Source organism: Quercus robur, chromosome 8, assembly GCF_932294415.1.
Source record: "Quercus robur chromosome 8, dhQueRobu3.1, whole genome shotgun sequence".
Classification (NCBI taxonomy): domain Eukaryota; kingdom Viridiplantae; phylum Streptophyta; class Magnoliopsida; order Fagales; family Fagaceae; genus Quercus; species Quercus robur.
The window spans coordinates 43,922,402-43,947,782 of record NC_065541.1 but is presented as its reverse complement, the minus strand read 5'-3'; the positions used below and the strand labels follow the sequence as shown (position 1 = coordinate 43,947,782).

At 34.8% G+C, this 25,381-nt stretch overlaps 1 protein-coding gene and 1 pseudogene across 2 annotated transcripts; both read left to right on the top strand.

Annotated features, from left to right (window-relative positions):
- The first annotated feature begins 11,859 nt into the window (after nucleotides 1-11,859).
- On the top strand, nucleotides 11,860-19,005 carry LOC126695634 (acyl-coenzyme A oxidase 3, peroxisomal-like). 2 transcript variants are annotated; one of them, XM_050392457.1, is made up of 13 exons: nucleotides 11,860-12,427; nucleotides 13,376-13,493; nucleotides 13,600-13,707; nucleotides 13,837-14,009; nucleotides 14,112-14,211; nucleotides 14,412-14,486; nucleotides 14,686-14,816; nucleotides 15,659-15,794; nucleotides 15,874-15,993; nucleotides 17,133-17,279; nucleotides 17,364-17,468; nucleotides 17,555-17,656; nucleotides 18,542-19,005. In XM_050392457.1, the coding sequence occupies exons 1-13, from the start codon at nucleotides 11,952-11,954 to the stop codon at nucleotides 18,782-18,784; spliced, it is 2,034 nt and encodes a 677-aa protein (XP_050248414.1). In that variant the 5' UTR covers nucleotides 11,860-11,951; the 3' UTR covers nucleotides 18,785-19,005. The 2 variants fall into 2 exon arrangements, with proteins under 2 accessions (XP_050248414.1, XP_050248415.1); XM_050392458.1 differs by having other exon boundaries at nucleotides 12,356-12,427; nucleotides 13,376-13,497.
- Nucleotides 19,006-20,238: 1,233 nt separating this feature from the next.
- LOC126695633 (cyanidin 3-O-galactoside 2''-O-xylosyltransferase FGGT1-like) lies at nucleotides 20,239-22,409 on the top strand (annotated as a pseudogene).
- The last annotated feature ends 2,972 nt before the right edge of the window (nucleotides 22,410-25,381 follow it).

Genomic DNA, 25,381 nt, shown 5'->3' with positions numbered 1-25,381 from the left:
AAAAAAAACTTTGTTCTTAAATTTCAAATTATTAAAAATGAAATTTTCAAATTTTACATCCAATTAAAAGATATAAGAAGTGTAATTTGGAAATAAATAATATTCTTACAAAAGCATGCACAACTTTCCACTTGATTTACTATGATTGGTGAAGAAAAAAAATCTACAACTTTAGTATTCGTGAACAAAAAACTAGTATTATAAAAAAAAAATTATAAAAATTATAAAAAAAAAAAAAAAGAAGAAAAAAAAAGAAAAGAAGGCACAACTTTAGCCACAACTTTTCACGTGGCTAATTGAAACATGTAGGTTTTTTACTGTACAAGATGAGTTATTTTTTAAAAAAGAAAATTGAAAGATTTTTTTTATTAAAAAAGGTGGTCTATTAAGGAGCGTTCTAACTCACAATGGCACAAATTAAAGGTTAATAAATGTTTAATTATGAGCTATAATGCACACTTTTTAAACAATAAATATACACGTGTTAAGGATTTATTAGCTTACATGCACAACTTTATTGTGACTTTTATTTTTTGAAAAATGTATAAAAATATTATTTAATAAAACATTAAATACATTTTAACTACTATCCTTAGGGCATTTTGTAACAAATTTCCTAAAAAAAACCTAGATAACTATCTGAATGGAGGTTAAAAACGCAAATTCCAAATGTTGTAGGAAAACTAGAGTAATTATTAGTTAATCCGGAAATATGGTGGCATGGTATCCTCACTCTTACTTTTATGATAGATCTTACTAATTAAATTTATGGTTGGATCCATCATAAATGTGGAAAGAGGAAGTATTACATTATGGGTCATGCTAACAAGTGCCCTAAGGGCACTCGTTAAGAATCTATTTTAGGAAATTTTTGACATCACTTTTATGGGAAATGAAAAAAACTGTCAAAATATTTATTGTTTTTTTTTTCCTATAAAAACTTTCTTTAATTGAATTCTTAACGAATGCCCTTAGGGCACTCGTTAACATTTTCCTTACATTATTATACTCTATGAGTGCTTAATAATTTTCCAAACACCAATTGGTTGTGGGAGTATTCATAGTCTAGTAATTTACCTTTTTCTTTTTCTTATCATTTTCTTTTCCTTTCTTGTACTTTCTTTATAACCAAACACATCAAAACAAAATAAATTAATTAAATGTCTTTCTTGTATTTTTTTTTTTTTTTCAGGAGAACATGTTCATGTTCTTTGTGTTCTTCCCTATAATCAATTGACAGCAAAAAGTAAACCCTAAACCCAGATCCTAACCAAACCCCAAACCCATATCCCCAATAAAACAAACCTCAGTTTTTAAACCCATAAATTTTCTTGGCAAACAAACACAAAAAAAAAACCCACTAGAAAAAAAAAAACAAAAAACAAAAACCCAAATCACCACCACCGAATCAAAGAACATGAAGATCAAACCCAAGCAAAAGAATAAAAACCTAGCAACCAACAAAGCACCACCACCAAATCAAATCATCCACTACCCCATCAACGAAACCACTCCCAAACCAAACCATCCAAAGAATAGAAACCCATATATATACACAAACCAAATTATCCAAAAGAAAAAATAGATTTAAATTTGAAAATTAAATCAATACAATCATTAACAAAATCTCTACATCCATCATCAGCCCATAACCTAGAAAATCAATTACCGAAAAAAAATCAAACCCAGAACAAATACCCAAACCCAGAAAATCAAACTCGAAAATCAAATACCCAAACCCAAAAAATGAAACCAGAAAAAAAAAAAAAAAATCAAATCCAAGAAACAGTAAACTTTCTTGAAATAGTAAAGGAAAGAAAGGTAGGGAAAACCCCTCAGCACCAGCAGCAGAGGGCTTCGTCGTTGACGATGGCAACGATGATTACGGGGGCTTGTTGTTCGTCTTCTTCTTCGTCGTTGTCTTCAACCTCCTCGCCTTTGTCAAAGTCAGATTGTTTGGTGGTTCCAAATTCGAGTTTGGGTTTGGGTTTGAGTTTGAGTGGTTCCGGAGAAACGAATTTGGATCGGTTCTTGGAGCACACTACTCTGGTGGTCCCAGCCCAGTATTTATCTAAGGTAATTTCTACTATTCAGGGTTTTTGTGTGATTTTGGGTAATGGGAGATGTGATGTTTGCCATGGAGCTTCAGCACAAAGGAAAGGAAAGATTTAGTTTGTTAGTGTGTTCTTTGTGTTTTTAAATTTGAGTTTGTGTTTGGTTCTGGGTTTGTGTTCTTATGTTTTTGTATTGATGTTTAAATTTGTGATTATGCTTTTGTGTGTTCTTGTTCAAAATGAATTAAATCTAAATTTATGTATTTTATTGTTTTTAATTATGTTTTTTCTTTTTTTTTTTTAGTTAAAATTGATAAATTATTTTTAAAAAAATTAGAGGCTGATGTGGCATTTTTATAATATTTTAATTCCTTCGTCAGTCATGTCAGATATTTCCGTTAGTCGACTGACGGAAAGAATGAAAATAATACGCATTAATTGGTTTAGAGAATAAAAGTGGTAAAAATAAAATGTAGGAACTAAAATGAAAAAGTACAAAATATAAGTAGTAAAAATGTATTTATGCCTAAAAAAACTGTAGGGTCTCAATTCGTAACAACCCCAAGGTAATGTTGGGTTCGTACGTAAAGGACCCAAACAATATAATTTGTAGAGTGTGGGTTTGAAAGGTTAGGCCTTGGTCATGGGACAGTGGTTTGGGTGGCTCCGGTCATTGAACCTCATCCGAGGAGTATATGGAGCTTTGTGTTCCTATTATCCTCCTTTTTCCAGGAATCCAAGGTTTGGGAGAGGGGTTGTCCCCCCCCCCCCCCCCCCTTTTCTTGTATTGCCTCTCTTTACTTTTTATACTGGCATTTACTCTCTCTCCAGCGTCCACGTGTAAGCTCAATTTTCTAGAGTTTAAGACTTGTCCTGTCAGCCCATACCTAGAGTGGTTAGGGATGGTTGTAAAAGCTAAAGAGTATGATCTTGTCAGGTGCAGAATGCTTTATTGCAGTACTAGCAGCCTTTTACTTGGGCTGCTCCTGCACTGTGCTCGCCCTTCCTTTTAGGGGCACTATGGGATGCAGAGCACAAGGTCGCCCTCGGCCATATCCTTAGGCCGTTCTAGACTTCCATGGTGCGTCCTCAACAATATCTCTCCTCGGCCCAAGCCTTGGGCCTTAATATAAAATGGGCCGGGGTCATAAATTCTCTGACCCCACAATGGTTTAGGGTAGTAAAGTGTAATTTATTTTTTGTGTTTAAAGTATTGAGAAAAGAGGCAATTTGGTCTTTTCATATGGTGTCATTTTTTTCCATTCAAGTTTACAACAAACTTAATGTCGAGGTGTAATGTGTAATAAAGATTGTACTTTAAAGTGCAGAATATGCATTTAAAAAGTTTATAGTGCAAATTAAGTGTAATAAGAGATATAGTTTATAGTGATAAAGTGTGACTTTTCCAAATTTTTATGTCAGATCTTTTTCTTCCAAATTTTTTCTCTTCCCTTTTTTTGAGAAATTTTGTTTTCTTCTTCTTTGACATTAGTTACTTGGTTATTTGCTTGCTCATAGCATGAAAATTCACCATGGGAGCTTTTCATAGGTCATGTAATTATTTGGGGGAGAACTCATCATAGCTACTTAGTGAGTTAGCTATGATGAGTTCATCATCCTTGCTGCACGTGGCAAAACGGGCGGATCGGGTTGGGTTTGGGTCGGGTCAATTAGGTTGCAAGTCGGGTCGATTGACCCGTATTTTTCACATGAATTTTTTATTTTGTATTTTTATAAAGAAAACAACATGTATTTGCCATTTGAAAAATTATGCAACAAATTACTTAATGTAAAATACATTATTTTAAATTCATCACTTATATCAAGAATTAATTCAGTTAAACTTATTGATACTAATTCAATAATTTTAAAATTATACAAATCCTAACATTGCTATCTAAAACAAAATAACACAAAGATAAGTAAAAAAAATACACAAGTTTTATTTCTATACAATATCAACATTCCAAAATATAAAACAAAATTACAAATGACTTATTGGATAACTCATTTGATAAAGAATAAAAACATATAAGAAATTTATAATATTGAAAATTAATTTTATAATCTATTATCAATTGTGGTTGACACTCTATTTTAATTTGAGATATACATTAAAGTTTGATTATTTATGTGGGGTCAGAGAATTTATGACCTTAGCCCATTTTATATTAAGGCCCAAGGCTTGGACCGAGGAGAGATATTGCCGAGGACGCACCATGGAAGTCCAAAACGGCCTAAGAATATGGCCGAGGGCGACCTTGTGCTCGGCATCCCATAGTACCCCTAAAAGTAAGGGCGAGCACAGTGCAGGAGCAACTCAAGTAAAAGGCTGCCAGTACTGCAATAAAACATTCTGCACCTGACAGGACCATGCTCTTCAGCTTTTGCAACCATCCCCAACCACTCTAGGTATGGGCTGACAGGACAAGTCTTAAACTCTAGAAAATTGAGCTTATACGTGGAAGCTGGAGAGAGGGTAAATGCCAGTATAAAAAGTAAAGAGAAGCAATACAGGAGAGTGGGGGGACAACCCCTCTCCCAAACCATGGAGTCTTGGAAAAAGGAGGATAATAAGAACACAAAGCTCTATATACTCCTCGGATGAGGTTCAATGACTGGAGCCACCCAAACCACTATTCGGTGACCAAGACCTAGCCTTTTAAACCCATGCTCTACAAATTATATTGTTTGGGCTCTTTACGTACGAACCCAACATTACCTTAGGGTCGTTACGAATTGAGACCCTACAATTGGCGCCGTCTGTGGGAAAGGCTTGTGCGTTGGCCCAGGCAATGGAACGAGAAGTCCTTCCATCATTTCTAGCAGCCTGTTGTTGCGTCTTAACATAAAGTTTCACTAGGGGCTGCGCGTCGAAACGTTGGTAACGCGGACGATTCTAGGGGCTTTCAACGTTGGACCAATGTCCCACACCTTGACTGAGGGGCTAATCCCCCAAGGGGCTAACCCCCCCATACTTAAAAAGCTAAGTTTTGGACAGAAGCAAGGTATTGCATGGTCCTTGGACTCAAACCCATGGGGAAACCAACTACTTAAAAGGCTAAGTTTTGGACAGAACCAAAGTATTGTATGGTCCTCAGACTCAAACTTATAGGGAAACCAACTACTTAAAAAGCTAAGTTTTGGACAGAACCAAGGTATTGCATGATTCTCAGACTCAAACCTATAGGGAAACCAACTACTTAAAAAGCAAAGTTTTGAACAGAACCAAGGTATTGCATGGTCCTCGGACTCAAACCTATGAGGAAATCGACCACTTACGGAGAATTCTATATTGCTCAGACCTACGGGAAGATTACTTGCTAAAAGTCGGGTTAAGTCCTAGACGGAGTGAAGATCCCAACCTGTCCTCAGATCCTCAGTTCCAAGGGAACTGATGCAAACGAGCGTTTAAGTTCGGTACGATCGTACCTCGGTCCTCGGACCGGATGTCAAAAAAGACTAAAGCTATGAAGGTTATTTGGAAGGTGGTGAAGCACCCTAGTACCTGGCGACCCGCATGGGCAGTTCATTTCGGGTTACCCGTCCTCGGATGATTACCTCCTACACAGTACCGAGCATTCAGCTGTCATCTCGGTTAGTCTGAGGTATCGTTTTTTCAAGTCGGCATTATTGTGTCGGATAGTTTCAATAAGCTCGAAATAATTTCTTTTTCTTAACAGGGGTTTCAGCCCTAAGTATCGTTCAGAATATAAAAAATAAAAATAAAAATAAATGTCATATGATAGCACATTTATTCACGGCATAACCATTGCAGAAAAGAAAGAATACATGGAATAAAATAATGTCAACTTTTATTAATATAAAGAAGTAGTACAGCGTACAATGAGGGGCTTAAACAAGCCTATACAAGAAGCTAATTACAAAAGCAAGAATAAGAAAAAAAAAAGAAAAAAAAAAAGGAAACCACAAGTCTTTCTAAACTCCGTTCTAATAACGATCATATACGAAAGGGTGACCCCCTTTGATGGAAGAGGAGAAGAAGAAGAAGAAGTAAAACACCAGGATGGACCCGGTGATGGGAAAGAAGAAGAAGGGGAGGCAAAAGGAGGCACCAGTGAAGGAAGAGAGGAAGAAGCAAGGATACTTAATCCTTGCGTCAGCCCTAACTCCTAACACGCTGGTGCCATATTAGCTATGCTCGAAGGAGAGCAGATGGTACTGATGGTGAGCAACCTCGGCTCAGTTGCACCAAAAACCTGATACGACTAACACCTACTTCGGATTTTGACTGAAGGAAGATGAAAAATATCTTAAGTCTCTACCTACCCTGCCCTGACCAAGCCATCTTAAGTTTCGGAGGGACACGGTGCTTTTGGAAAGGATGTGGTCTCTTCACCCCTGCTTTTACCTCGGACATATCACACTCTAAGGTTTAATTGTACTGATAAGGAAAACTTTGAGCGTAGCTGGAGGTTTAAGACTTTAGAAAGATGAAAGGGTCTCTATGTAAAGGAAGTAACCTCTTGCCTTGCTTCTTATATGGAAGGTAGGTTTGGTGGCATTTAATCCATACAGATTTCCAAGAAGAGTTGCAAACCAGACAATATCCACTTAACTACCCAACGCCGTCTATAACCGTCGGATTTGAGTGGCCTCGTAAAGGGAAGTTATTAAAGACATGCCTTGTACGCTGAAACGGCAGGAGTGCATCGTGAGTAAATCTAGAAGAATGTTTCGTAACCCGGCGCATTTCCTAGGCAGATGAAGAGACACCGACATTAATGAAGGGCAGAACTAAGCGGACTGTAATAAAGGCTTGGCATCACCAAAACCCTCCTCTCCAACCAAGAGGTTAGACAGCAAGATTTTGAGGGGCTATTGTGGGGTTAGAGAATTTATGACCCCGACCCATTTTATATTAAGGCCCAAGGCTTGGACTGAGGAGAGATATTGTCAAGGACGTACCATGGAAGTCCAGAACGACCCAAGGATATGGCCAAGGGCGACCTTGTGCTCGGCATTCTATAGTGCCCCTAAAAGGAAGGGCGAGCACAGTGTTGGAGCAGCCCAAGTAAAAGGTTGCCAGTACTGCAATAAAGCATTCTACACCTGACAGGACCATGCTCTTCAGCTTTTGCAACCATCCCTAACCACTCTAGGTATAGGCTGACAGGATAAGTCTTAAACCCTAGAAAATTGAGTTTACACGTGGACGCTGGAGAGAGGGTAAATGTCAGTATAAAAAGTAAAGAGAGGCAATACAGGAGAGTGGGGGGACAACCCCTCTCCCAAACCATGGAGTCCTGGAAAAAGGAGGATAATAAGAACACAAAACTCCATATACTCCTCGGATGAGGTTCAATGACCGGAGCCACCCAAACCACTGTTCGGTGACCAAGACCTAGCCTTTCAAACCTACACTCTACAAATTATATTGTTTGAGCTTTTTACGTACGAACCCAACATTACCTTGGGGTCGTTACAAATTGAGACCCTACAGCTTACTTATTTATACACGGCCTCTTTTATGAATATCATATTATTGTTAAACAACACACTCTAGAAAATATCATAATTTATTTTAAAAAGTCGTTTATTTTGAACATAAATTGTTAAAAAATAGGTCTAAGCATTCATAATTTATATTAATTTGATACTTTGGCTTCACTATTTTTACACTTGTGAATGTTTCTCAAATATGTCTACAATTTTAAATCTGATTTTAACTCTATTGTAATTAGATTATCTTGGCATGTACTTTACTATTTGATATCTAAATTTTTTTACTAATTACAGAATGCTCAACCATTTATATTTCAATTAATTTGCATACAGTTATATAAATGTATCAATTGTTTCCTTAGATCTCACAATAAACAATTAAATCAATATTGTTTTAATTTTACTATTTTTTTACCAAAAAAAAGTTTTAAAAAAAGGGTTTAGGTTTGGGTCGAGTTGCGGGTTAGGTCGGGTTGACCCGTAAAAAACATGGGTCGGGTCACAGGTCAACCTATTTTTACTTCAGGTAAAAAAAAATAGAGTTTGGATCAGGTATTTTTTGGGTCAGGTTGGGTTGGGTCAGAAAATTCTGACCCGTTTTGCCATGTGATGCTATTGATCTCTAAATTGGAAATTATATTTTCAAAATTGAAACTTCCAAATCTATCATAAAGTTATAATTTTCACGTGTAATTTTATTAAATGGATTTTGCTAAAATGAATTTTATTAATGTGTGTTTTAAGGGCACATAATAATTAATTATTTTTTTAAAAAAATAACTTTTTCGATTCTGAAAAAATATTTTTAAAAATAAATAACCTAATGCGTGCTCTAAGGAGAAATATTAATTGGACCCTTATTAAAGTATACAGAGATTAGATAAGAGGAAGGATAAAAGTTCAGACGTCGTTTACCAAAAAAGTTCAGAGGTCAGAAGGAAAAAAGGGAGAAAAAAAAAAAAAGGACGTGGCAAAATGGGATGATGGATAATAAATCTTCGGGCCCAGTCCAAATCCATGCGTGATCTAGCCAAATTGTCTGGGCCCCACCTCACATCCCATTCCCGCTGCTGAACTGAAATGTTGGAAACTTGCAACTATAGACAATCGAGGAGGATGACTATCACTTCACATCCCTTGTGGATGAAAATTGCACGCATCTCAACAAAATACTGTACGTCTATTGTTGGTAGGTCTGACATTATTTTTTAAAGGGTGAGGTTAAACAGTATTTTAAAGATAATTATTAATAATATCGTGTTAATAAATGTCCATAACATAATTATTAATAAATTATATTAAAAAAATTTTAACATTATTATTATGAAAAATATAAAAAATTATTTTTTATTATTTATTCATAATATTTATAAAAATAGTTTCTAAACCAATACTTTTAGAACATTTGCAAACAATTTTCTCTTATAAATAATCTAACATTTAGTTTTGATTTTTATAAATAAATTAACTTTTACATTTCTTTTAACATATACGAATAAACTATTTAAAAAAAAAAGTAATCTCCGAAACAAACACAAATCACATAAATAAAATTTTAGGTAAATTATATATTTAGTCCATAACATTTACAATACATGTCAATTTAGTCATTGGCATTTTAAATGTGTCAAGTTAGTCTATAATATTTTGGTATTATGTCAAAATGATCTATACCCTTAATAATAAGGGTGAGCATTTTTCATCTATCACCAAGCAAATAGACACAATACCCAAAGATTAAAGACCGAATTGACATATTTGAAAGATTTATGACTAAATTGACACATAACGTAAAAATTATAAACCGATTAAATAATTTACCCAATAGTTTTTTAGTATCAATTATCAATGTACCACACTACCACTTTCAAATAATTGATAATTTATATATATGGGTTTGGTTAATATGTGCTTTTAAGGCATATATTTTTTAATTTATTTTAGAAAACTTTTAATTGAAAATTGAAAAAATTGTCAAGAATGTCAATCACTTTTTTATTTTCTCATAAAAAAAAGTTTTTTAAAATGGTTTTACTAATGTATGCCCCATACATTAGTAAAACACTATATATATATATATATATATGTATGGAACATATACTTAATTAAAATTTTTTAAAACTATAAATTCATGTCTTAATCGTTTTCTTTTATTTTTTTAGGAGGACGTCTCAATCTATGCATGCCAGCCTGGCATTTCCATTATAATATGGACAAAGTTTTATCTATAAACTATGCTATTTTAAGTTAGTATTTTCTTTCTCAAAAAGAAAAAGTTAGTATTTTATTCCATTAATCATGTATACGTAATACGTTCTTTGAAAGTGAGATTAGGCGCGGAACCATGAATTAGTGTGAGGGGGGGGAGGGGAGGGGAAGGGGGAGGGGGCGAGATGCTATATATACACATACACACACAAAAGTCACCTGTTCGCAAAAGTATCATATAACAAATATATAAAAATAAATAAATAAAAAAAGGACTAGCATCTTCCATTAAAATCAACACTTTCAAATGCCAATTGGTTAAATAATTTAAAAGGGGAAAAAACATAAAGCATAATTTGAAAAAATAGAAATGAAGGTTTTTGACCCTATCAAGATTTTAAAGCTATTTTCATTTAGATTCAAATAAGAAAATTCTTTATTAAGGAAGAAAGAACAAACTATATATATGGTCCATTATTATATAAAGTCATTAAACAGCTAAACAAAGATAATGTGAGAGTATTTGCTAAACAAAGTGAATTATAGATTGGCATTATTAGGGGGCATTTTAAGCCAAAAGTAGATCTAATAAAAGTAAATGTGAGAGCACCGGTTCTGACGAGAGACTTGAGTGGTAGCTAGAAAGGTAGTGAACGGTTTAAAAAGTTTTGGAAAAAATGTGAATGAAGCCAGAATGCTGAGCTAAAATTAAATGCTAATAGAACTTTTGGCTAATGTTTTGGGACTTGGGAGGGGGAGAAAGAAAGGAAGTGAACGATTTAAAAAGTTTTGGGAAAAATGTGAATGAAGCCAGAGTGCTGAGCTAAAATTAAATGTCAATAGAACTTTTTGCTAATGTTTTGGGACTTGGGAGAGGGACAAAGTAAAAAAGAATAACTGTTTTAGGATGAGATTTTTGGGGGTGGGGGTTTGATAGCCCTCCTATAGCTACACATAGTTCCGCCCTGAGTAAGATGACAATAGGAACCAAAATGAAAAACATGGCCAAAATATAGGGAACAGAAAAGATATTTTTACCTATATATAATTATGGAATAAAAATTGTGTATATAAACTTTTTTATATTGGGTTATTTAGATGATTCAAACTTCACTCTATAATCCTAGATTTTTTCATTGTTACTCTCGAGTTAATCAAAGATCTTTCTCATCAAGATTCACCATCATATTTATTAAAAAAAAAAAAAAACTATATTTCTAATGCCATGTTGAGCCTAAACAAGGGGAAAAACTATCATATTTTTGCTACATGTATCCACCCTTTCACACAAGGGTGGACACATGTAATTGAAACATGTAATATCACCTCCTAGACAAGAGAAGCCTCGTGTCAAGCATCATGAGTCAAACCATGGTATGGAGTTTTAAAAATATTTATTTGTCGAACATGATCAAATGTATATATATGCTCATTAAGCTAAAAGTAATGCCCAAAATACTAAAAGTTATGCAAGTGGGAATCATGATTCAAATTGAACTTGGATTTGGTGCAAATTTTCTTTGATTTTTTGCTCCAATTGGACTCATAATTCATTGAGTTGACCATCTTCAATTTCATTATGGCCCTTATAAAAATGAAGTCCATTAGCATTCTTCTTTGAACAAATCCGCTTATGCCTTTCTTGCTAGATTTAAATTAATTTTCCTACAAATGACATATATGAGTATTAAAATTTTAAGCACGAAAATAATTATTCAACATTATTCTAAAACTTACAAATTAACACAAATTCAGTATGATAATACTTTCTAATAGTGATATAAATATACAAAATTAAACTATTATCAATTATGTAATATGCCAACTATGCCATGTCGTGGCCACAAAAGTAAATTACAAGAACCATTGTAATTGTAATTGTGTTTATAATTATTTTTTCAATAATTCAATAGTTGAGTGTAAAAAAATTTCAAACCTAAACATTCCATTGAAAATACAAAAAATACCAATTAGGTGAAAAAAACAATGTCTTTTCCCCAAAAAAAGAAGGGACAAAAAGTCACAAAACATGTGGCGACGTTTAACTAACCCGCGCGCGAGCCTCCACCTAACCTTGGCTAGTTCTATTATCAGCATTATTAAATACATATATATATATATATATATATCTCCTTCCCTCTCTATTCCCAAATCCCAAGCTCAATTGTCCGACCATTTCAGCTTCATCGTCGACATTTTGACTCGCTCTCTCAAGCTCAAAAAATGGAGCAACAAATCACAAGGCGCACCCAAGTCCTCACCAACCACCTCCTCCTCCACGGTGAACCCACCTCACTCTCAGTTGCACCACCTCTTTCCTCCAACTCTTGCCTCAACTACTCTCCTCCTGACCTTAACGAGCCATTCTCTTTTAACCCCACCGACATGCGTGTATACCTCGACTCTCACAATATCCCTGATCGTGATTGGCTCTTTGGCCTTATGATCCAGAGTCGGCTTTTCAATCCCAAACAACGTGGACACAAAGTGTTTGTCTCTCCTGACTATAACCAGCCCATGGAGCAGCAGCGAGAGACGACCATGAAGCGGATTTGGTATTTGTTGGAAAAGGGTGTCTTTCAAGGTTGGCTTACGGAAAGAAATCCAGATGCTGAGTTGAGGAAGTTCGCGCTTTTGGAGGTTGTTGGAATTTTCGATCACTCCCTCGCCATTAAGCTTGGAGTTCATTTCTTTTTGTGGTATGTATGTTGTTCTGTTGCTTTATATTTATCACGTTGGTGTTGTTGTTTTTGGAGTTAGTCTTCTGTGTTTTTTGGTTGCTGACATGTTTTGGGACATGATAAAATGAGCGTTTTGAGGTTTGAATTTTATGTTATTGTGTGTGTGTTTGTGAGAATGAGATTAAATTCTGGAATTTGGTTTTGGTTGTATCTGGTTGTGATTTCCTTTTTTTTTTTTTTTTTTGCTTCATTCGTCAATACATTTTGAAATAGATTCGAATATGACAGATCTTGATTGTCTTGTGAATATGGAATTCTGACTTTGACGGAATTGGAATTCCGACTTGAATTGAATTGGGAGCAATGGGGTTAGAGTTTGAAAATGCAGTATTTGTCATGCTAGGTGTTATTCTATCATATGGTGCAACAGGGGGAAAAATTCAATTGTTTTCATCTAAATGCTGGCTATTAGAAGGATAGAATTTTTAGTGGGGTTGGAATGATTGTTGCCTTAACCTTCATAGTCCATATGGTTGCTGAAAATAGATTAAACAAAATATGTATTACCTGTTGTGTGTGGGATGGGAGAAATTATATACTCCTCTGATGGACCACGTCACTTGTCCATCATTCCATTAAAAGGCTCCCATTTGTTTAAAATTGCTGAATCAGTAATTAGTTTCTATTAAATTTTTTTTTTCTAACTCAACAATTTGAAATAGGTGGGAGCGTTTTAGTAGAATGGTGGATTACATCATTTGTCCATCATAAGGACCTTATAATTTTTCGTGGGATGGGGTACTACACATACCTGAGGTAATAGTTAGGAGCTCAAGGAGCTTTGAACACCACATTAGGGAAAAATCAAAAAAATTCTTGTACATATTTATGAATATAAGTTTTCAGTGATGTTATGATAGGACATAAATTGATTAGCCATTCCGGTTGTCTCTTAATAAATTTCAGGGGTAGTGCCATCCAATTTTTTGGCACAAAACGACATCATGACAAGTGGCTGAGGGACACTGAAAATTATGTGGTCAAGGGTTGCTTTGCAATGACTGAGTTAGGCCATGGGAGTAATGTATGTGAGTTGTTTAATCAGTTTGGGGTTTTAGACCTGTGCACAACATTTTATTCTCTCTCCTGGTTGTTTTTACTAATTGATTCCTAGGCTAATATTATTTTAGGTTCGAGGGATTGAAACAGTCACCACTTATGATTCTAACACTGGAGAATTTGTCATTAACACTCCCTGTGAATCTGCCCAGAAGTATTGGATTGGAGGAGCAGCTAATGTAAGTATATATATTTTTAAAACTTTTCCCATTTCTCTTTCTTGTCCCTTATCAAGGTTTACTTTACAGCTTAAAAATCCTGCTTCTGATTCATCTAAACTGACATGCTATTCTTTTCTTGATGTTCAGCATGCGACACACACTATAGTCTTTTCCCAGCTCAACATAAATGGGGAAAATCAAGGAGTCCATGCATTAATTGCCCAAATCAGGGATGCAGATGGCAACGTCTGTCCAAACATCCGAATAGCTGATTGTGGTCATAAAATTGGTTTAAATGGTGTTGACAATGGTCAAATCTGGTAATAGTTACTCTTTCTGTTGTTAGACATTACAGAATCTGCAAATAACTGTCATTATAAAATTCTTTAATCCAATATATATATGCTTTGGAGCTGTTTCAGGTTTGACAATGTGCGAATCCCCAGAGAGAACTTATTGAATTCAGTAGCTGATGTTTCACCAGATGGGCAATATCTAAGTGCAATAAAAGACCCGGATCAGGTGGTTCTCTTTCCAGATAGATAATGTCTTCTCATTTCTTTTCCACCTGTTTCATTATATTTCTGTCTTTCTTCCTTTTTCTCTGCCTATGTCTTTTGTTTGGCTGGCGATCTTCTTTCTATCATGTAGAAGAAGATATTGTCTAGAGCTTGAACTAATAATTACACAAACAATCTCTTATTTGTAATTACTTTTTCTAGAGATTTGCAGCATTCTTGGCCCCTTTGACATCTGGCCGTATAACTATTTCAGCCAGTGCAATTTACGCGTCAAAGGTAACGTATATATTTAAGCACAGGACTGCAGGTACCTTTTGTTTTTGTTTTTTTTTTTTGTCAATCTAACATTTGTGTGTAATTTTGACAACCCCTCCCCGTCCCATCCAAGCCCCGAAAAAGAAGAAGTTAATTTTGGGTTCGTACAACTCCTACTAAAATCAATTATGATTCATATTATACCATTCTACTTTATCAGATTGGCTTAGCGATTGCCATAAGGTACTCACTGACAAGGCGGGCCTTTTCTGTCACACCAAATGGGCCTGAAGTCCTTTTGCTTGATTACCCGAGCCATCAACGGCGACTGTTGCCTCTGCTTGCAAAGACGTACGTACTTGAATAATGGCTTTGTGACAGTTAAATCTTTTTGAAATTGATTTACAATAAAAATTTCTCTTGCTCTTTCAATTACAATTCATGCAGTGTAATTTGATGCTGTTTCTAGCTTTACTGGTTTGAGAAGCCTAGCATAGTTAGTGTATATATGCTGTTTGTGACAATATATTGGGGTAATTGATCTTGCAATACAGTCTTTTCTGCAAGTTTAAGTATGTTGCCGTTTAATCTTGAAGTAAAGATTCCTTCTTATTCAGCATAGTGATTCATAAACTTTGCACTTTTGGTATCATAAACAGTCATCCTAATGCTATTGGCAGTTTTCCATATGTGAGTGAAATAGCCAACTTGGAAATGGATTTAATGCTTTTCTTACACAACCCAAAGGTTATTTCTTTGAGGATAAACTTCTGGACTTGAGGATAAATTGCTTAGCCCATTGGGGGTGAAAAGCCTCTTGATTACCAGGTAATTGGTTTTGGTGGTGGGGTTAATTGCCCATGGAAGTTTGATTAATAGTGAGGATTGTTGTACAGTATGCTTTTCAATTTGCAACTAATTTGAGTTAAGTTCTCCTACATCATAAAAAAGAAAAAAAGAAAGAAGAAGTTGGCCTCACAACAATCGAAAAAAGAAAAATTAAGTTAGCCTCGATATTGTAGTGTGCAGCTCTTATTTTAATACATGGTGAATGGAAGATATTCTACTTTTAGATCATGACTATAAATAGCCTGATGCTATTATTAATATTTACTATGTAATTACGTTAACCATCCTTATGTACAAGTGATGCTGCTCTGATCCATTGTTCATTTTTTTTCCTCCTGCTGCAGATACGCTATGAGTTTTGCTGGAAATTATTTGAAACAGATATATGTGAAGAGAACACCTGAGTCAAACAAAATCATACATGTTCTTTCAAGTGCATTCAAGGCTACTTTCACGTGGCATAATATGAGAAACCTTCAGGTCAGAACTTCAACTATATTTTGATTTGGCTATATCTATAGAAATTGGCCTCAATAAAGTTCAATTGATAATGTATCAGGAATGTCGTGAAGCTTGTGGAGGACAAGGTCTGAAGACTGAAAATCTTGTTGGTCATCTGAAAGGTGAATATGATGTGCAGTCCACTTTTGAGGGGGACAACAATGTTCTGATGCAGCAGGTAGATCAAGTCTACATTTTTTTTTTCTTTAAAGAAGATTTTTTTTTTTTTTGGATAGGCTAGGAAAATTTGTTATAAAAAGAAGCTACTCCATCAAAGAGATGATGTAAATGAAGGAAATATTTACAAGCAACAAAGGAAAACAATACAACTTTATTTACAAGAAAAAAGTGAATCTAAAAACAGCGGAATGGATTTCAAAGAAGTAAAGCCCCACACACTAGACCAATCAAACAAAGTGGTCACAAAAAACTCCAAGAGCTTATCCCCAGAAAGCACTGAATCTTCAAATATGCAATTATTTCTCTCCCTCCAAATAATCCACATCACACAATGTGGTACCAAATTCCAAACATTTGAAGAATGCTTCCCCAACCATTTCGTCCAACCGGCTAGCAAGTCAATAACCCTTTTAGGTAGAACCCAAGAAACACCAAAAGATCTAAGGGCAAAGCTCCATAACTGAAAAACCTCACCACAGTGTAGAAGCAAATGATCCACACTCTCCCCATTACATTTACACAAGCAACACCAATCCATAATAGTGCAGCCCCTTTTCCTCAAATGGTCCGTTGTGAGAACCCTCACCCATGCAGCTGTCCCAACAAAAAATGACACACGACCTGGAGCCTTCACACCCCAAATAATCTTCCAAGGAATGGACATGTTGGTTTATGACATATTGTCTAAGAGGCTGACCTCAAAATAAAACAAAAAAGAAAAGAGGGACATGAGGTTGTGGTGTGTGAGCCATTGCTTCTGTAAAGTTTGTTTATATGGATGGTAGAATGTTGACCTTACATAGATGTGATTGAAGTAGTATCAATTGCAAGTAGGCGGCTTTGCACTTTCACAACGATGCTGGAAATTGTTTTAAATTGAATATCGCTAACATATCCTCAGTTATCATTATTCAGTTAATAATGCTTCTCTAGAGCTGAACATAACTCAAACTATTGGTTGAATCTTAATTGTCTGACTGAATTTATATGTTAATACTTAGTGAGAAACTTTGAAAGGAAATTTTACTGTTTGATTCTTAATCGTTGTACTAATTTAAGTATTATTCTACTCAGCTTTACCTTTTGTGGAATTATGTCTGAAGCAGCAGAACTTTTGGATTAAATATGTTTATTCAGGTCAGCAAGGCACTGCTTGCAGTATATATAGCAGCTAAGAAGAATAACAAACCATTTAAAGGATTTGGGTTAGAACACATGAATAATCCTTGCCCTGTCATCCCATCTCAACTTACAAGCTCTACCCTTCGGTGCAGCAAATTCCAAGTAATATAATTTTAGCTATTTTTCTGCTCTATATGTTATTAATGTTTAAATTTGTAGATATGTCTCACCACTTCTGTATATCAGACTGATGCATTTTTCTTAAGAGAGCGGGATCTACTGAATCGTTTTGCTGCTGAAGTATCTCAGTTTCAAGCACAGGGAGAAAGCAAAGAGTATGCCTTCATTTTGGTGAGAACTTGTTTCTGTTACTTACAATGCATCTCTCTCCCTCTGTCTCCCTTTCTCTCATTGTTGTTTACCCTTCTCTGCACCAGAGTTATCAGCTTGCAGAAGACTTGGGCAGAGCTTATTCAGAACGAGAGCTACTGCAAACCTTTATACAGACTGAGGCAACTGTACCTGCAGGTTCATTGAAGGTAATTCTTAGTAATTGCTTTTATATATTGCCTATAATCATATCTATTTGATAATCAAGTTTCGTTATTGAATTTCTAAAAAATCTGAAACCGGTTCTTTGTTGTCCTGTGGTGGGGTGAGTATATTTTCATCATATCACTAGCGATGTATGATGTGCAGCCATTACTAGGTTTTTCCTAAAATATGGAATGAGAAGGGCTCTGGTTTAAGAGATAATATGACGCAGGATAACCAGAACAAAATTGAAATAACGGAAAAAATAAAAGATATGACATAGACGTCAGCACCTAGGCCTTGCTTGGAGTTAGCACCAAGTGAGAAAACCACTAGGAGTCAGAACCTAGGGTAGACCTGGAGTCAGCACTAGACCAAACGGCCATTGTTTTCATTCATCAAAATATCAACTAACCTCAAGGAATACAATCGGTTGCTTATAAAGGATTGCTAAACCCTAGTTCTAATTGGCTAGGAAACCCTAATTGCCTTATTACAAAAAATAACCTTGCTTCCAAATTAAAATACTAATAGCCCAATAAACTAATAGGACCTAAAACATAAAAATACAATTGACTTGCAAACATAAATAATACAAAATAATAATCTCCTTGCGTCTCACGCATCATAATAACTAGCATATTTGGGAGGTTTCAGTATAACTGTGAGTCAAAGCTTTTATAATGCTAAGATCCAAGTTGTTTATAAGATACTAATCTGTATACATTTGAAAATTTGGGTATTGATAGTTTAATTATGATCCCGTTGTATGCTTGCAACTATGATTTCTGCAGATTTGATAGCTTTTATTGTTAAAGTGGAAGAATGTAAAAAGAAAAAAAAAAAAAAAGAAACTTCAGTTGATGAATATTTGTTTATCTTTCCTTCAGGATGTATTAGCTCTCTTGAGATCCATGTATGCCTTGATTTGCTTGGAAGAAGATGCTGCTTTCCTCCGATATGGGTACTTGTCGATGGACAACGCTGCTGCAGTGAGGAAAGAAGTGACAAAACTTTGCAGTGAACTACGGCCACATGCACTTGCCTTGGTCACTTCCTTCGGCATTCCTGATGCTTTTCTGAGCCCTATAGCTTTTAACTGGATCGATGCAAATGCTTGGGCTTCAGTTTAGCAGTAGCTAGTCCTAGGCCTAGGCTAGGAGCCACAATTCTCTCTCATTTTTAGTTGAGACAAAACCGGTACTGCTTTTGGCTATCTGCTATGTCAATAAGACAGCCTAAAAACATTTATTTCGTAAAAAATAAATAATGTAATAACGGACGAGCTTCTGTATAACTATTTATTAATAAATTGTTTGGTCATTCTATACAAAGGCTAAATGAGTTTGTCTAATGTCAGTTGTTTTGTTTAATTACAGCCAATCCAATTTCCCCCCTCCAATAGTATTTCACAGTCACACTTAGAACATTACATCTCTTGTTCGCTCTTCTTTTGTTTCACCAGCCTTTGATTTGAACTATAGCGTATTGTCATAAGAAGACTCAACAACCAACAATACATATATAATGCATAAGAAAATGTTTATATATAAAATCCAGGTGCTATGCTTCTGTCCAAGGTAACTCTTTCTAATGTAGCTTGTTTCACAACCCTCTATATGTTACATCTGTCTGTGGGTGTTTGACAGTTTGTAATTTTGGGTAGAATTTTCACTTGCCTTATTCTTGTTTTTCTTCTTATGTAGACTACAGATGTTTAGACATGGAAAAGGAGAAAGAAAATGTGTAATCTTCTAGAGGAATTTTAAAAGCATGCATCAGAGGATTGGAATCTCATGCTGATTCTTCCAAAAACAGCTGTATTGAAATGGAAATTCATGGCTCAAATTCAAGCTGTAGCAAAATTTTCAAATTATGGAAGAAAAGATGGATTGTCAGTTTCATGGCTCAAATTCAAAAATATAATATATATATATATATCATATTTTTGATTTTATCTTTTTAATTTTATAAGGGTGGTGACAACTGAACAATATGAACTGGTTAGGTTCAATGAAAGAGGAAGAAACAAGAAAGGAGGAGAGGGAGAGTCTAAGGCATTAAAGAGCTTACATGAGAGGTTGAAAACAGTGGAGAGAGGGAGTCAAGAGTGTTATGGAAGTTGAAATGAATATCGTGGAAACGTAAAAAGACTAATAGAAAAAGAATGAAAATAAAATAATTTTGTATATATTTTTTTTCAAGCAATGCTTTTTTTTTTTTTTTTTTTTTTCATAAGAAAAGATTATATAAAAGTCACAATGTAATTTTAATGAACTCGATGGTTTGATCAATTCGTAAGAATATTATCCAATTTTCATGAGTTTTATTTAACCAAAAAAAAAAAAAAAATGGTGGAAGAAGCGACCAAAGCACGCATCTCCTTTTACTTTTCCAAACTACCAAAACTTGTTATCAGTTACTATGGTGTGACACCGTTCACAAACTGTTACTTTTTAAGTACATAAACGAAGTCATAACTCTAGACTCTAGTTCAACTCGTGTCTGGTTTAGTTAACTAAGTTTAGTTGTATGATTATAAAGTGGTTTAGAGACGTAAGTTAATTGTTCTTGTTGGAATAGTAAATCAAAGGAAAAAGCAGCAATTCCTTCTCTGTTTGCTGCAGATAATTGGGGCATCTTTCTCTACTTATAAGGGCTGGTTGGTTGCGATCTTGAAAGTATCTGTGTATCTTATCTGCTGCTGGAATATCTAGCCAGCCCAACAATGTCAAAACCAACTTCACCGTAGCCAAAGAGGTAATATCTTTTCTTTCACTTCTCAAAACCAAAATCCTCTTACTTCGATTTTTCATTTCTTCAAGAAGACACAATCTCTGGCAGAGTACAATGTTCCCTGCCAACTGTCTGCCACGTGCCTTTTCATTTAGCTTTTAGCTTATTTTGCTAATGCTGTTGAGAGAACCAAAAAAATTGTAGAGGAAGACCAAAGATCACATTAGTAGAAGTAATTTAATTAAGAAAGTAACCAAAAGCATGACTTTAGATAAAATAATAGACCAGAGGAAAATAATATATGTGAGCCGACCTTGACTAATTTATTGGGGATCCATGATCAATCCCAAAATTTTGAAATAAAAGCATTGTTGTTGTTGTTAATTTTGTTCATGTTCAATTTTTTAAGTCTCACTTTTTTCAAAGTACAAATATACTTAGCTCACATTCAACAAATTATAAGCAAAAAGTCAAATAAATTGATACGAAATGCATGTCTTTGCCCCCCAAAATTTTTAGGCTCCTACATAAACTGGTCGAGTAAAAAAGGCAATCATCTCCTAGCATGTGCTGATTATATTCTCTAGTCTTTTTGTTGGCAGTTGCTTTAGCTTCAGGTCCAGCATACATCAATTGACTCATAGAAAGATATGGATGCAACATCATTGCACTTGGTAATGTACCCCTTTTTCGCTCTTGGCCACCTTACCCTTTATCTCCACCTATCAAACAAACTAGCCCAGAAAGGCTATAGAATCTCCTTCTTGATTCCCACCAAAACACAATCAAAGTTAGGGACTTTCAACCTCTACCCAGATCTCATCACCTTTGTCCCCATCACTTTTCCCCGTGTGGATGGCCTCCCTCCTGGTGCTGAGACCACTTCAGAAGTGCCTGACCATTTGCACCCTCTCATTATGACTGCAATGGATCGCACTGAAAGTGATATTGAACTTCTTCTCCATGACCTTAAACCAGCCATTGTCTTCTTTGATTTTACCCATTGGTGACCAAAATTGGCCCGTAGCCTAGGTATCAGATCAATTCTCTATGCCAGAGTCAGTCCACTTACAGTATATTATTACACTATGCCCCCTGCTGGAGCAGTGCAACATACTGGCAACAACTTACCTGAGGTTGACCTTATGCAGACCCATCTAGTTTCTCAGTATCATCATTCATCAAGCTCCATGTCCATGAATCACGAGCCTTTGATGCAATAAAGACCATGAAGTTTGGTAGTGGTGTTGTATTCCATAATCGCCTGTTCACTGGCTTAAGTCAATGTGATGCACTAGGTCTCAGGACGTGTAGAGAAATTGAGGGAACTTTTATTGACAATGTTGAAAGCCATTTTGGGAAGTCTGTATTTCTTTCAGGACCAGTCATACCAAAGCCACCAACTTCTGCTTTAGAAGAAAAATGGGTTAAGTGGCTAGGAAGATTCAAGATCAGATCAGTTATATACTGTGCATTCGGAAGTGAGTGCACATTAAACAAAGATCAATTCCAGGAATTAGTGTTGGGTCTTGAGCTTTCAGGTTGGCCATTTCTGGCAGTACTTAAGCCGCCTTTTGGGGCAGAGTCTATTGAAGAAGCCTTGCCAGAAGGGTTTGAAGAGAGGGTTCAAGGAAGAGGGATAGCACATGGTGGATGGGTTCAACAACTGCTAATTTTAAAGCACGCATCAGTTGGGTGTTTCATCACACACTGCGGGTCAGGTTCTTATTTTGAAGCGTTAATGAATCAGTGTCAACTGGTACTCTTACCGCATGTAGGTGACCAGATTTTGAATGCAAGGATGATGAGTAAAAATTTGAAGGTTGGGGTGGAAGTTGAGAAAGGTGAAGATGGTTTGTTCACAAAGGGAAGTGTCTGTAAGGCAGTGAATAAGGTGATGGAGGTTGACAGTGAGGTTGGGAGGGAGGTCAAAGCCAATCATGCCAAACTCACAGAGCTCTTGAGCAGTGAAGATTTAGAGTCTTTGTAATTCAACTAATTGGCACCTCTTAGTGTTTTCAATGGAGACATTCAAGATTCAAATCCAATAATCTCCAACTATCAAACAAATTGAAGCTGCATTAAAAAAATAAACATAAAAATCTATTCTCATAAAAATATTATATTAAGATAAATCCTATGATATATTTGGCTATGTAAACAAATAGAAAAGATGGAAAAGAAAATAATTAGAGAAAATGAATGTCACAAATTGAGAGCTAAGGGGAGAGAGAGTGTGACAAACCTATTAATGTGATCTCTTGACAGAGAGAAGAATCCAGATCTCCTTTAAAATTAATAAAATCAAACAACTGTTATTATACTAAAAAAACGAAGTATTTCACAAATTAACTAAACCAAAAATAAATAAAAATAAGGATGGGAGATTAATCTAGAACTTTTTACTATTCTTTCGTGGAAAATCAAATTAGCAATGCATCAAAACCCAATCATCACAAAGATAATAGAACTTCTAGACCATACAATCATCACTGCAAATTACCTATCTAGATAATTTGGACTTCTCACAACAATTGCACCAATAACAAATAGGATTTTGTCATATTTTCCTATTCAAATCACAGTTTCATGCATGTTTTATAAGGATGGGCTAGTCAAACAACACTTCACCTCATGAATGTGAATCAAAAAATTTATATATTATAAGTTGGAAACTAAATGAAACTCACAAACATTTTACTTTATGTACTTAAAAAACCAATATGCATCAATCATTGCAATTGGCTTTGATGCTTCAACAACCATGATAGCCCCTGGACATCATTCCAAATTTAGATGTTAGAGCAGATGCCTAACTACTTGAATGAGGACAATCTCATCAATACACAATAGTGTATTTAAAAAAGAAGAAGAAGAAAGCACCTAACCATTATTATTGATCACAAATCTAGCTTAGAAGGAGAATAGCATGAAATATGTCCACCCCAAACATGCCCAAAATTGTGGAAGTCCTTGCAAATAATTTGAGCCTAACTTATTTAAGCATAACCTAACTTCAAATTCTAATGGATGTGACTACGACTTATGACCCACAACCTCTAATTCTCCCTTTCTCATTTTATTTTTTATTTTTTGTAATACTACTCTTTGAAGCAGTCAACAATAAGTAAAATTAGACAAAGCAAGGAAAAAATATTTAAATTGTTAAATGGTAGGAAATACAAAGCAACCAAGAAAGAAAATTAAACTGAGACATGTTTGGTTCAAATAACTTGAACCCAACTATTGATTTATTTTTAAAAATCCAATATATTAAAAATCTTCATGAAAAATAAGTATTCTATTAGTCTTCATTATGAAATTCAGAAACAAATAACAAAAGTGAGTATACACACAAAACAAATTCAATCTATCCAAATTGTATATAAAACACTAGTACTAACTGTACTACGGTGGAAAATGGTACTATTTTTTGTCATATTTAAATACAACATGACCTGAGATTTCAAAAGCTTATATGAAACATGTTTAAATGGTACCATATAGTTTTATTCAAACATTAAGAATACAAAAGTCACAAATTTAGATATTTGTGGCATTTGTTTCAAGTTTATGCCAAACCAAAACTAAAGCCAGGCCCTAAAAAAACACACAAAAATATACATTTAAATGCAAATTTGATACAAAATATATGGTAAAATTGCTTGGAGTCATTTAAGTACATACCATTAATGAAGCATACAAATAATTACCAGCATAGATAATTCAAAGAAAGCTTTTAAGAACCTAAGACCAAGAACTTAATCTGAATAGAATAACATAGCTTTCACCTAATATGATAGGTAACATGGTTGGGTTCATAGATTGTAAATGGATTTTACATATTGATTGTTTGAAAGACATGGAGCATGTACTGTCATGTCATGTGTACTTGTTAGACATTGAGCATGCTCTGTCATGTATTCTATAATTGATTAGTAATGTGAGTCAAGCTTGAATTCAAGCCAATGAGTATCTAAATTCTAAACAAAAGGGAGAAAAGAAAATTCTTACCAAGACAAAATGATAGAAAATTAAGTGAATCTTAGCTTTTCTCATCCATGTTCCTACTCTCAAATAAGTATTAAAACCAAGAAAGCAATTCTACAATAAGAAGTACATCACACATTTATTAAAAAAAAAAAAAAATCTAAAATAAACCATGTGCTAAATGGACATTATATACTGCCAAGACCATGTATATATTGTGTAAGAAAAACATTTCCATTTACAATTTTTGGACTTAATTCTAGAGAAGGAACAAAACAATCAGGTACTTTATCAAACAATTTTTGTGCATGTAACATAGAGTCTAGTTAATTAAGTCCTCAACTCCACGCCAAAATAATAAAGCAATATTTTTTTAGTGGTATGTAACATTATAGTATGTGCAGTTGAGGTAAAAGGAATTAGATGGGCAGTTCTATTGAGTCAAGAACTAAATTTGAGGAAAGTAGTAACTGAAGGAGACTCAAAAGATTTGTATCAATGCTATTAACAAAATTTTGAAACGGAAAGGCCTATCTCTGTTCCTTGGCAAGCTATATGTATTGTAGAAGACACTTGTGATATGGCTAAAAAGTTGAATCCAATGGCATTCTCTTGGATAAATCGTGAAGCTAATCTAGCAGCTCATTACTTAGCCAAATGGGTTCTCAATAATAGATGGCAGGGGTTTGTTAATGAATAGTCCTTACCCTGATCAGTTTGTGAATGTGATCAAGAAGGATACTTTGAATGAATAGTCTTTACCCTAATAAGTTTGTATTTATCTATTGAAGCTTGCCTGGCATTTCAAAAAAAAAAGAAATAAGAAAAAAGCCTTGGATTCGTGTGTGGATTTGGATCATAAAGAGTGCTCATTTAAAGATTAATTAAGTTAATTGTGGTTAAACCAACTGATCCTTATTGTGTCTGTGGCATTTCTCACAGGCAAGAATAATAGCTTGATGTTAATAGTTTTCATCTGTCTTTGGTAATCCTAATGCAGCCTT